The following is a 12769-nucleotide window of genomic DNA, read 5'->3' on the forward strand; positions in this document are numbered from 1 at the left end:
TTAGGCAGGAGTAGTACTAGCTCGTTTATGGGTCTGAAGTAGTATCTAGCAGAACCTTCTTTTATTAATTTGACTTCTGCTTTCCGTACCTTGCCATCGTTACTTGGAATAGTCTTTGTGATAAGACCGATGGGCCAATTGTTACGATGAGCGTCCTTATCTTTGAGGAGAACGATGTCTCCAACTTTCAGGTTGGGTTTGCTTACTTGCCATTTTCTGCGACTTTCGAGGTTGCAAAGGCACTCCATCTTCCAACGGCTTCAGAATGCATTAGCAAGATGTTGAACAATGTGAATAAGACGTGCAGTCGCTCGTACAACCGAAAACCACTTAGAAAACCGCTCAAATCTGTGAGATTTCAGTTTTACCTTGGGCAAAGGGGTATCCCAATCAGTGCTTCCTGTAGTGAGTTGTCTGAGTAATATCTTACCCTGTATAGTAAATGGTGCAATGAATCCCAAGGGGTCGTAGATACTGTTCACAGTAGACAGAACTCCTCTTTTTGTGAAGGGCTTGTCGCAAGCTGATGTTTGAAATGTGAACGTGTCTTGTTTAACATCCCATAGCAATCCAAGGCTGCGTTGTGTTACCGCTTTAAGAGATCAGCATATTTAGCAGACAGTCTTTGGTAATTCTCATAGGCAGCATTCAATTGCTTAACAGCGCCCTCTAGGTGCAATACCTTATGAGTTGGTTGAGACAGAGCTGACATACATTCAATAGTGTTAGACCATAAGTGTCTGATGTTCTGCTGCAGTTCTTCCCTGTCAGCCTCATAGTTCTCTTGGACTTTTCAGGTTGGTTTTACTGAACGTTTTTGTTTTATGTGGCTTTGAGGATCTGACTGCTGATCTGTAGGAAGTTCAGGTTCCTCAGCTTGTACATTGCCTTGCTGGTGCATTGTGATAACAAGCAGAGGGTTAAAGCACAAGGCACTGTTTGCATAGAAATGTATCAATCTTCTGGCAGAGGGGAGAGGGTTGCCCAGGCAACCAGTGGGAGAAGGAGAGAGAAGTTCAGAAAGAGTTGCTGCAGACTTAGTTTGGATTGAATACAGAGTTTAGATTGATTTGCAGACAGAATGCATTGACAGTACAGATAGTCTATAGGAGCTGCTAATAATACAGTTGCATGAATAGTTTCTTCAATAATCTGTGCAGAAATCTGATGAAGCTTATGCTGAGGTTTACTTGCTGGCTGAAGTATACAGGCTTGTACACATATTCTTCTATATTCCAGTGTCCATATACATCTCACTATACATGCAGAGCTAGCAAGGATCTCTGAAAAATATTTGGCAGATCTTGTAAGATCCCTTCACTGATTTCTTGACTGTTCTGCCTCTTCAGACTAAACCCTACAGTGTGATCTCGATAATTTACAGTTGTGATGAGACGGCTATAACTGCAGTCTTAGGTGAATTGGCTGACAGTGACTCAATCCAAAGGACACCTTGTAGATCTTGAAGAAGTTTATTCCAAACTGTGCAAATCATACACCGATGAACAGATGGATAGGTCAAAAAATCATGCTGTGAGCAGCTAACAGGAGCATGCAACTGAGATGAGAGTAGATGACAGAATGAAGAAGAGGGGAGGAGACAAGAGACTGAGCAGAAGCTAGGGAAAGAGAGAAGGGACGCACATAATGAAAAGCAAACCGTGCATGTGTAACATGACAGTACTTATCGTCTCCACAGACTTCTATACCGGCGATCTTAGAGGTGTTTGGAAAATTTGGGATGTTGAGCCATTTTAAAGTGAATTTTGACAAATCTGAGATACTAAATATATCACTTTTACCTTCCCAGATTCAATACATTAAGACCCATACGCAGTTTAGGCTTTGTACCGAGAAGCTCAAATACCTAGGGGTCTTTATAACGGCAGACCCAGATAAATTATTTAGCTATAATTACGAACCAGTGCTGGATAAATTAAAGGTGGAGTTAGGGAGGTATAGTTTACTACCTCTATCTTGGTTCGCTAGGATCAATGCTCTTAAAATGGATGTCTTACCTAAACTACTATATGTCTTCCAGACAATTCCGATTTATCTATCGCAGGCCTTTTTAGGCAAAATACAGCAGTTATGCAGAAAGTTTTTGTGGACCTCGAAGCGTCCCAGAATAGCTCTTAGGTATCTCACTAGACCTAAAACATTGGGCGGGGCGGGAGTCCCTGATATCAGATGCAACTACAGAGTGACTGTTGACCCGAGTGGTAGACTGGTTTCATAACAAGGACCGGAAGAGCTGGGTCGTGTTGGAGTATATTTTATCTCCTGTTGATCTTCCCTCCTTATTGTGGATAGACAGGTCTAGGCTCCACGCACTCCGCTCGCTCCCAAAGGTCACACTTGATCTTTTAAGGAAGTGGGACGCCCTGGCCAGGGGGGGCCATGTGTCCTCTAAAATAGGGCCGATGACCCCCCTGTTCGATAATCCCTCGTTTGTTCCCGCAATGAATGCAGAACATTTTTTATCCTGGACGGCTGAGGACCATAGGCAGATATGTAGTGTATTACAGAATGGAAGGGTTCCGCCCCTCTTCTCCTTGGACGCCAGGGTGCAGCAGATGCTGAACACATGGTTTTTACACTTCCAATTATCCTCTTTTGTGGCTCAGTTTTTGGCTTCCTATCCCACACAAAGGAGCTTAACGGCATTCGAATTATTACTACGTTCTGAAAATTGGCCAACCCATGTTATCATGTTATACGAGATATTAATCTGAATATCTGCTAACAAGGCTCCCACCTATACGAGATATTGGGAGAAAGAATTGGGGGTAGTTATCTCCCCACTGGAGTGGGAAAAGGCGTTTGTGCTGACTCATAAAATGGCTCTTCCTTGTAAGGCCCAAGAGACCAAATATAAAATTATTTCTAGATGGTATTTATGTCCCACGGATATTCTTCGTATCTCTTCCTCGATCTCTGATAGGTGCTGGAGATGTGACTCCCACCGGGGTACAATGTTACATATTTGGTGGGAATGCCCGGATATTCGTAGATTATGGGATCAAATAGCAGACATCTATAATAATGTGACAGGTTCTAATTTAAAGCTCACTCCTCAAATGTCCTAGCTGTACATTCTTCCTGGGTCCCTTAAGGCGTGTAAGAAGGATGTGCTTCGCCATTTTCTCACAGCGGCAACAATTATACCCCGAAAATGGAAACAACCCCTGGCACCCACCATGAGAGATTGGTTGGTGGAAATGGAAAAAATTCAAGGCTTGGGACTAGTTCAAGGAATCGCCTCAATTTAAATCAATGTGGCAAAAAAACCTGGCAGAGTGTTAGAGAGTTGTAAATTTTGTTAGGAATGGGTTATAATGTACTATGGACTTGTTTATGTGAAAGGCCAGTCGGATATTCCCCCCCCCGCCCCTCGCCCTACCCCTTGTTTGTCCCTGGGCTAACTGTTTGGCCTTAGTTTTTGGTTGGGAATCAATGCTGGCATTCCCGGTTATCACCGGAGCGGGGTTAGAGAGCGGTTTGAAAGTTCCCGAAGGGTATTACAGCTATTGATTTCCTAATATTTGATTGGGTTTCTAACTCAGGCAATATAAAACGTTAAGTTATGGGATGTTCCCCTCTATGTTATTCTCTGCCTCCCTTTTTTTCTGGTTTTCTCATGTGGAGGATCCCATCTTACTTTCAATATTGTTATGTTATTGTAAAATGCCACATGTTGTATAATGTGATTTTATAATTGAGGGCCGAGAGGCTCTATGTTTGTATATGTGTTATTTTCTGTACGAGTTCTGTTATGTTATTAATACTCAATAAAAAGGATTGTAACAAAAAAAGAAGGAAGGACAACAAAGAACGTTCATTACTACTCGACTGCATTTGAAAACAATAAAAGAATATATTCTAGTGTGTAGCCTCCACTTTACACCCTGTTATTATCTCAATCAAATGGAGCACTTTTCCCCAGTAACTCTCTACAATTGGACAGGACCACCACACATGTGAAAATGTACCTTTCATCCCACATCCTCTCCAACATAATGGAGATTCCTTCGAGGACACCTGATGTAGAACTACAGGTACATAATACCATCTAGATAATAACTTGAAATTCCCTTCCTGTACCCTTGCACATATTGACATTTTATAGGTCATGCTCAGGATCCTGTTCTGAGCATCCGAGAGTAGACTATTAAAATTATTCTCCAATTTCCCTATTTAATCCGTGAATTCTGGGCTGGCATAGCTGATTAAAAATTTGTATAATTTTGATAGAATTTGGGGCGGTCTGTTCTCTCCCCTAATCATAGCTTCTAATGGAGTAAGAGCTCTCTCAGAATGTAGAGGGTGTGGAAGTGACCTCACAAAGTGGCAGAGTTGTTTATACTGCTACTGGTGTATCTGTCTATATTTATCTAAAGAAACTAGCTGTGACAAAAGGGGCACTGAATCAGCTGAAAAAACCTGATGCAACAACAAGTCCCTATCCGCTGACTGTCCCAAAAAATCTTTTTGAAGTCCTGATATAAAATATTGGTGTTCAGTAATTGGAAGTAAAGGTGAATTATATAACCACCCGCGTTGTCTATGTAAAACATCCCATCATGTCATTGTGGTTAGAGTAGGGGTCGATGTATCCTTTCCTAACGCTCTGTATTGTTTTGGAACCCAAATAACCTTATTTAGATTAGCTGAACAAGGCTCCATCTCTAGCGCCACCCACCCCTTAGATAGTGCATCGTACTTCCAATTAAGGGCTCTATTTAAAAGAGAGGCATTATAGTATTTTTTAAAATTTGGAAGTCAATTTTAGGGCAAAAAAGTGTTTTCAAAGAGATCCTGGCTCTATATGGATACCATGTAAATGTTGATACTAATCTATTTAAACATTTACAAAATGCTGGGGATAACTGCATAGGTAACATTTGAAAGTATATTAGTACCCTAGGTCAAATATTCATTTTTACAATGTTAAATCTCCCTATCCTAGATAACCGATGTTTCCATCGCTGGGTATCTACTTTAATTGAATTTAACAAAGGCAGGTAGTTCATCCCATATAGACTCGCCAGCGCAGATGTAATCACAATGCCCAAATATGTTAATGATTTCTGACGCCAAGAAAATGGGAAATTATTTTTCATTTTTTGTTCTTTTGATCTTAATATATTCACATTAGGAATCTCTGATTTGGTTAAATTAATCCTAAACTAAGTCAAATAACCAAATTCAGAGAAATCTTACAGTAAATTAGGAAGAGTTATGTCAGGTTTCTGAATAACAAACATAATATCATCAGCATATGCAGCTAATTTGTGCTCCGTTTTACCTATCTTAACACCCTGTATACTATTATTCTGACTTATTGTATTCAAGAAAGGTTCCAGGGATATAACAAAAAGTAATAGCGACAATGGGCAACCTTGTCTGGTCCCATTATATAATTTAAAGGTTACCGACAATATGCCATTTACATACAGTAGGGCAAGTGTACAAAGCCATTATCCACTTATACATTTTAGGTCCAAGGCCTATATGTTTCAAAGTCAAAGATAGATACAGCCAGTCCACCCAGTCAAATGCTTTCTCTGCAACCGTAGAGAGAAAAAGCATGGGCTGGCTGCAGCTCTGCACATAATGCAAATTAGAAAAAACACTTATAGAATTATCTCTTGCTTCTCTCCCTGGGACAAATCCCGACTGATCTTGATGAACTAATAGGGGAATAGGAGCCTGGATTCTCATGACTAATACCTTTGCCAATAATTTCACATCTACATTGAGTAATAAAATGGTATCTTCACACAAAACCCCCTTCCTTGATAGTTCAATATTATATCAAAATAGATGGAGAGAAGTATATCTTTGTATTGTTTGTAATGTTTTGTTATTGTTGATAATATTTCAGCGAGAAGCCATCAGGTCCCGGCGTCTTACCAGTGGGAGTTAAATTAATGGCTGCCCTCAATTCACATTCTCATTAATGTCACTTTCTAAATCAAGCAATTATTTTGTTATTGTTATTTTAGTTAAATTCCTTTTTAGTATACATTATTATCTTCTCTTTCCTAGTAGCCTCTGTTTCAGGGTACTCCTTTTTCCTCACCTGATAAATATCTTGACAATATTCCCTAAATACTGCAGCCATTTCCCTCGATTGATGGACGTCGCTGCATGCGTCGGTGCGGGCAGGAGGCGGGGCAGGAAATTCAAAATCCTTTGCATTGAACTCAATACAAAAATGCTTTATTGAGTCCAATACAAAGAAATCCTTATATAAAATATATATAATTGTATTATATATATATATTTTATAAGCTACTGTACAGGTACATTACATTATACACAATTTTTTTTTACTTTTTTTAAAGATTTTTTTTTTGTTTTATAAAAAAAAATTATTAAATTTATAAAATTTTGACATATTTCGGTGAGTTATGCGGTAATTCGGTGAATTATAAGTAATTTTTGAGTAATTCTGTGAATTATAGCCTACAATCTAAAATAAATTTCCATGCAAAAAAATTTTACACTTTTTGCATTGAAGTTTGAAAAGAGCTAGAACACCCGGCGTTCGCGTACGCGTCCCTAAAATATATTACTATACAGTATACCGAATTATCGCATTTTCAGTATTTTTCATTTATTTATGTATTCTTGTTTAGGCTGATTTTTTTGTCTTTTATTTAATTTTATTAAAAGTATTTTTTTTTTTTTTTACGTGATTGTGTGTTTCAAACATTTTTTATATTCACGTTATCTACTAGAACCCTGTTTGAACATATTTCTGTTACAGAAAGTTACAGGTCTACAACAGGTGTACCCCTTTTGGTACAGAAATCTAGACATCAGTGTAACGCCCAGGTGGTTAAAGAACAGGTTCCCATATTAAATTCATGTTGTTCCCTTATCCTAAAACCTTCATTTGTCCAATAAGGACCCCTATGTGCCCCTAACAGTTCAACTAGGGAGATCATGATTGAGCATTGTGCCAAGACGTTACCCCTATAAAAATTGGCAAATTTACAATCAACACCTGGGCTGCCCAAACATCATAGAAACAATATTTAAGCATTTTCTTAAGTATAAACGCTTGTGCCCACCGCAAGATTTTTCTTAGGCTCCTTCCTGCTTTGCTTCCGAACCATATTCCTTGCTCATAGAGAAAGGAGTTCAGGCTATGCTGTGTGCAGGCTGGGCTGTATGCGGCTAGGATGTATGCAGGCTGAGCTGCATGCTGACCGGGCTGTTTGCAGTGCTGGGGTGGAGGGTCTGTTTACTCAGTCTTCCAGCGCCATATTCAAACCACGCCCCCTAGGCAGAACTGGATGAGTCTTTGATCTTTAATTCTGATCAGTGGCATAGCTGTAGACTGTAGGTATCTGAATTTTTGCTAGATAACAAAAAATACAAAATTGATTGATTCAAGATAACAAAAGGTATATCAAATTCAACATAAACATTTTATAGGAATCGGGGTGGAAAGAAAGTGGGTTTTTATTTCTTGGGAAAAGGCACAAGTAAGATTAGATTCACTTCCACTTTAAGTACTTATGTGAAGATGGCCTTTCCTATTTAATTCCTAATCATATTTATCCTGTTTTCTCTTGTAGGGACCACCAGTGTTTTTGGAAGCATTTGTAAGTCACCTGAATTGAAGCTCTTTTTGTTCCTGCTACAACAATGAAATGGATTTTATTTTACATGAATTTTAGTATTAATTTATTTAGGTATTAGTAAGTATTTTAGCGAAAATTTGTAAAGTATTGCTACAAATAGATAACTGACTGTTTTTTACTTCATTTTACATTCATTTTTATTGTGCTTTGTGAAGTGTTAGTGTAAGGCTGCATACACACGTGCAATAATTGTTGATGGAAAGAATCTTTCATGATCCTTTCCAATGACAAACTACTACACAATGCATGAACGAGTGCTGTACATACAGCACCATTCTGCTCTATGGAGAGGGGAGGGGGAGAACGACGGCGCAGCACCCCACTGCGCGCTCTCCCCCTTCACTTGCATTAAGGTCGTTCAATGTCCATCGTCAGTGAATCCGCCAGGATGGTCGTTCGGACGATGGATGACGGGCACTGTACACACGCCAGATTCTCATCCGATATCGGCTGGGAGCCATTGCAAGAGTGTACGTAGCCTTAGGGCCTGACTTATTAAAGCTCTCAAAGGCTGAAGAGAATACACTTTCAGCAGTGATCAGAGTGATCCACCAAACCTGGAATGGATCTGGCCCAGGATAGAAAACCCAGGATTGCTCAGCATAGCCTGAGCAATAGAAGATTACTTTTAAGAAATCCATTCCAGATTTTCTGGATCACCAGCTCACTCCTGAAACTATTCTCTCCAGCTTTGGAGAGCTTTAATAAATCGGACCCTTAGCACAAACGGCAAGCCCTAATGTGGTTGGTAAACTTGTAAATTTTGATCAAAATGCAAACCTCATGATGGGTCTTTTTTGAAGCATATCAATTGTTAAAAGACTTAACTAAGGTTTGCATGTATTGTTCATCCTCAATTAAACTCTAAACAGTACATTTTTTTTATATTTTAGTATTTGAGTATGTTGCTGTTAGCATTCAATGGGTTAACTAAGATATACCCTGGGACGGAGAACTTTTGCTATGGGTAGAAGGGGGAAGGGATTGGGGTGTAGTGCCCCTTTAGACAGACTTTTGCAATCCCTCCCTAAAAGAACAGAACACATTTTCTGGAAAAGCTACCAACCGCCCCAATTTTGTGTTCTACATTCCATGTCCTTCACAATTTCCTCCCACAACTACTCTATGCTCCTGGTTGAACTACCCCTTTACAATTGGGTATGGGCTTCAATTGGGTATGGTCACAATATAAACTTTAAATTAACCTAATGTTTCGAAATGTTTTTCTTTTTTAGAAGACAGATGAAATTAGTGAAAATTACCAAGCCCTTATGGACTCCAATGGGCTGGTATGTGCATATTCCATTATTACTCTTATGTACCTTAGTGGTCATGGGTTTACAATGACACAAGCCCATCACTGGCCTGTAATTTAGGTGGAATTTCTCGTAAACAGCTCAATGTTCAGTTACAATGCATATGTTGGACTGTTTTGCCTGCAAAAGGTTTATTATTCTGTTTGGCCTTACTATTACTTTATTACTAATATTGTAATTTAACCCCCCTAGCGGTAATCCCGAGTGTGACTCGGGGTGGCTTTTACATGCAAAAAGCTGTAATCCTGAGTCACACTCGGGGTAACTTTAGGAGCCCCCCTTACCTTTACCCTGCGCTCCAGCGGCGATCGGATGGTCCCGCTGTGATGCTGGGGCGCCGGTCCGTCAGGGGGAGTGGCCGGGCAGGGAATTTAAAAGCAGATTACTGAGTAATCTGCTTTTAACTTTGAGCAGCAAACCACGCACATCCTTGTAGGTGCCGCCTTCTTCTGGGTTGGTGGGATGTATTCAACGAAGTGACGACCGGTCAGGCGTTCTGGTTTGAACGGTGGAAGCACGACGTCCAGGTCTATTCATAGCCACTGATGATGTTTGGTGGTTCTTGACTATGGATTCGGAAACTTGCAAAATGAAGTCTGAATGATTCACAGGACTCTGACTATTTTTTTTGTACAGAACGTAGGCATTTCATAGGCACTGCTCAATAAGATACCTGAAAATCTTCTTGTAGTACTTCCTTTGCTTTTTCCTTATCGCTGGGTAGAATGGTATGGCTTGGTCAGCTCTGTCGACACCTCCCATAATGTTGTTGTAGTCAATCACCACCTGTGGCTTCATCACTTCTTTCCCATGTTTTGTGTGTACCAGAACAGTGGAGGCATCATGGACAGTACTTATCAGGCAGACATCTTTCTTGTCACGCCATCTCAGGGCCATCATCTTTCCTTTCAGCCAGGCAACAATTTCTCCTGTCTTCAGCTTCCCTTTTGCAAACAGTGCTGGCAGGTTGCGCCGGTTATCCCTAACGGTTCCATAGGCATCTGTTCTCTGTTGCAGAAGGTACTCATAAAGCTCAGGAGAGGTGTAGAAATTGTCAGTTAAGACACAATAGCCCTGACCTAGCAATGGCTCAATGAGGGATAGCACTGAAGATGTTGCCAATCCATAATGGCTGTATCTGGGGTTGAACTGTGTCCCTTTTCCAGTGAACAGTACTGTATTCCAGATGTAGCCAGATGATGATTCACACAGCATATAGGTCTTCACGCCAAATCGTGCCCTCTTTGACGCAATGTACTGCACCCAGCTGAGCCTCCCCTTGTAAGCCATTAGACTTTCGTCACTGCTGACATATCTTTCTGGCACATAGGTTTGCTGGAAATTTTGTAGAATCATCTGAGACACTTCCCAAATTTTCTTGAGTTTTGCTGCAAGATGGGTAGCCTCATCAAATTCTTCATTGTTTGGGAAGTGCAGGTACTTCATGATGAGGGAAAAGTTGTATTCTGGCATGACTGTGCCAAAGAATGGAGTGGCAATCATTTTGTTCTTGGACCAGTACCACTTCTGCACGGGTTTGCCCACAACTCCCTGCAGGATCACCAAGCCCAAAAACAGCCAAATGTCATCCTTGGTCACAGGTTCCCACTTTCTGCTTCATGCAAACCTCAGGTGTGGAGCACCTTGTTGTTGTCCAGAGTACCTGCATAAAACAAAATAAAAAATGTATTTTAGGATATTTTCTTTTATAGTGTGAAGGTTGCAAGTAATATGTTAGCAAACACAGAGTAGCATAAATGTTGGCATAAAAAAAAAATGTAAAAAGTTAGCACAGAGCAGCACACATGTTGACAAAAAAAAAAAATAAGCAAAAATTTTCAAAAAGTTAGCAAACACAGAGCAGCATACATATTGGCATAAAAAAAAATTGGCAAAAAATTTCAAAAAGTTAGCAAACAGAGCAGGACACATTTGCATATTAAAAATTTAGCAAAAAATGTTAAAAAGTTAGCAAACACAAAAGCAGCTTACCTGTTTGTCTCCGAAACAATTTTTTCGATAACTTCATCGGTCAAAAACAACTTCAGGTATGCCAGGGGGTCGTCGCATTCAGCCTCAATTTTCATCCCAGGTGCGCCGGTAAATGGAAATCTTGGCGGTGCTGCCTGGTCCGCATCAAGGTCAATAGGGCCCCATGTGTGCACAGCACTGACCTCAGGTTCAGAATCGTCACTCAGTTCACTTTCGCTGTCCTATGAAAAATTTCCTGGTGAATCACTGTCTCTCGATTCCACTAGGGACTCCAAATCGCTATTACTGCGTTCAAAATCCTCTGAAACAGCGCTTGCGCCGGCGAGATGCCTTTTGGATGCACTGTGGTCTCCAGCAATCAGTCAGGAACAATCAAGGTCAAAGACAAAGTGATGAAATGATACATTCAGGAAGTGATTTATAAGTCCTCAAAAGGTCAGATCAAGGTCAGGGCTATTAGTGGGCAAAATGTAAATCAGGGCACTGGGCAATGATGCTTGGTGCACTAAAATGTATTTTTATACTTTTATGTTTTTCTGTGTATTTTACTGTAAAAAAAAATTTAAAAGCAGATTACATAGTAATCTGCTTTTAAATTTCCCGCCCCCACAATCCATCGCATCACCCAGAAGATTTCACACATCTTGCCAGGTGATGCGGTGGGGATGTCCCTGCCCTGCTCACTCCCCTGCTCGCATCACCCAGAGGCTGATCTCCGGGTGATGCGAGCAGCTGCAGTAGATTCCTGGGGTGATGCCAGCGGGAGATCGCCGCTGGTATCACCCCTGGAATTTACTATTGGTGATCACATCTCCCGCCCGGCTACACCCCTGACAGGGAGGCGCCCTGGCATCACAGCGGGATCGCCGCTGGAGTGCGGGGCTAAGGTAAGGGGGACCCCCAAAGTTACCCCGAGTGTGACTCGGGGTTACCGCTTTTTGCAAAGATTTCCCACCCCGAGTCACACTTGGGATTACCACTAGGAGGGTTAATGTTAGCTTAGTTAATAATAATTAGAAACTCCTATAGAAGTATGCTTTTAGAACCCTTCTTTTTTAAATGTAAGATATTAAGGCTTTTTTTCTTATGTTTGCTATTGAGCTTTCTAGGGTCCTCAGAAAGAAGATAATAACTAACAACTAGAAATCAACAAGTACCATAAATTTCAAATTAATTTTGATTTGCCAGTTTAGCAAATTTGGGCCAAGAGCTGACAGTGTGATGCTAATAAAATCTTTAAGTACCCCCAAATTATATCACAGGATTTACAGCTAAAGCTTGCTGTTAGTCTGCAATTTACAATTGTAGTCTAATCAGAATGCACTATGTAGGATGTATACCAGGAAAAATCCTTTGCTACCTTTGAACATTAGAACAAGACTTCAGCTTGCCATTGAACATATAGCCAAAAACCTTGCCTTCAGGAACAAGTTCTGTGGAACAAGCCATCAAAGTTGTTCTTTCGCAGTACACATTTTTGTGCAAACAGAGCATTTCAGAAGAGCAACCCATTACAAATATAAAATATGGTGATGGGAATAATATATGTATACAAAGAACTTCCGGTTCTGGAGCCTCATGGGAACCAACTAAGAATGGAGGGACCCGCGTACCCTGCTGATATTCATTTAATCATTCAACGGATTTTACCCGTTATAACTCACCCTGTTGTTAGCGCAACCTGACTACATTGATAAGTTTCTGAGGAAAACTCCTTCTAATAAGTCAACAAGCCACGGGACCAAGCAGGATAGTAAGAAGGGGAAAGAAGCCAAGATGGCCGCTGGAAAAGATACAGCAAAT

At 40.5% G+C, this 12769-nt stretch overlaps 1 protein-coding gene and 1 long non-coding RNA gene across 3 annotated transcripts in view; one reads left to right on the forward strand and one right to left on the reverse strand.

Annotated features, from left to right (window-relative positions):
• COL27A1 (collagen type XXVII alpha 1 chain) overlaps positions 1 to 9246 on the forward strand; it is a 273626-nt gene extending 264380 nt beyond the window's left edge. Inside the window, exons 55-56 of one of the 2 annotated variants that reach the window (XM_072430586.1) lie at positions 7593 to 7619; positions 8894 to 9246. In XM_072430586.1, the coding sequence (XP_072286687.1) occupies positions 7593 to 7619; positions 8894 to 9034 (168 nt within the window). In that variant the 3' untranslated portion in view covers positions 9035 to 9246. The remainder of the gene's footprint in view (positions 1 to 7592; positions 7620 to 8893) is intronic. The other variant, XM_072430585.1, reaches the window with a different exon arrangement.
• Positions 1 to 12769, reverse strand: part of LOC140343731 (uncharacterized) — a 554400-nt gene that overhangs the window by 450805 nt on the left and 90826 nt on the right. The window lies entirely within an intron of this gene.

This window comes from Pyxicephalus adspersus, chromosome Z (genome assembly GCF_032062135.1).
Source record: "Pyxicephalus adspersus chromosome Z, UCB_Pads_2.0, whole genome shotgun sequence".
In the NCBI taxonomy this organism is placed as follows: domain Eukaryota; kingdom Metazoa; phylum Chordata; class Amphibia; order Anura; family Pyxicephalidae; genus Pyxicephalus; species Pyxicephalus adspersus.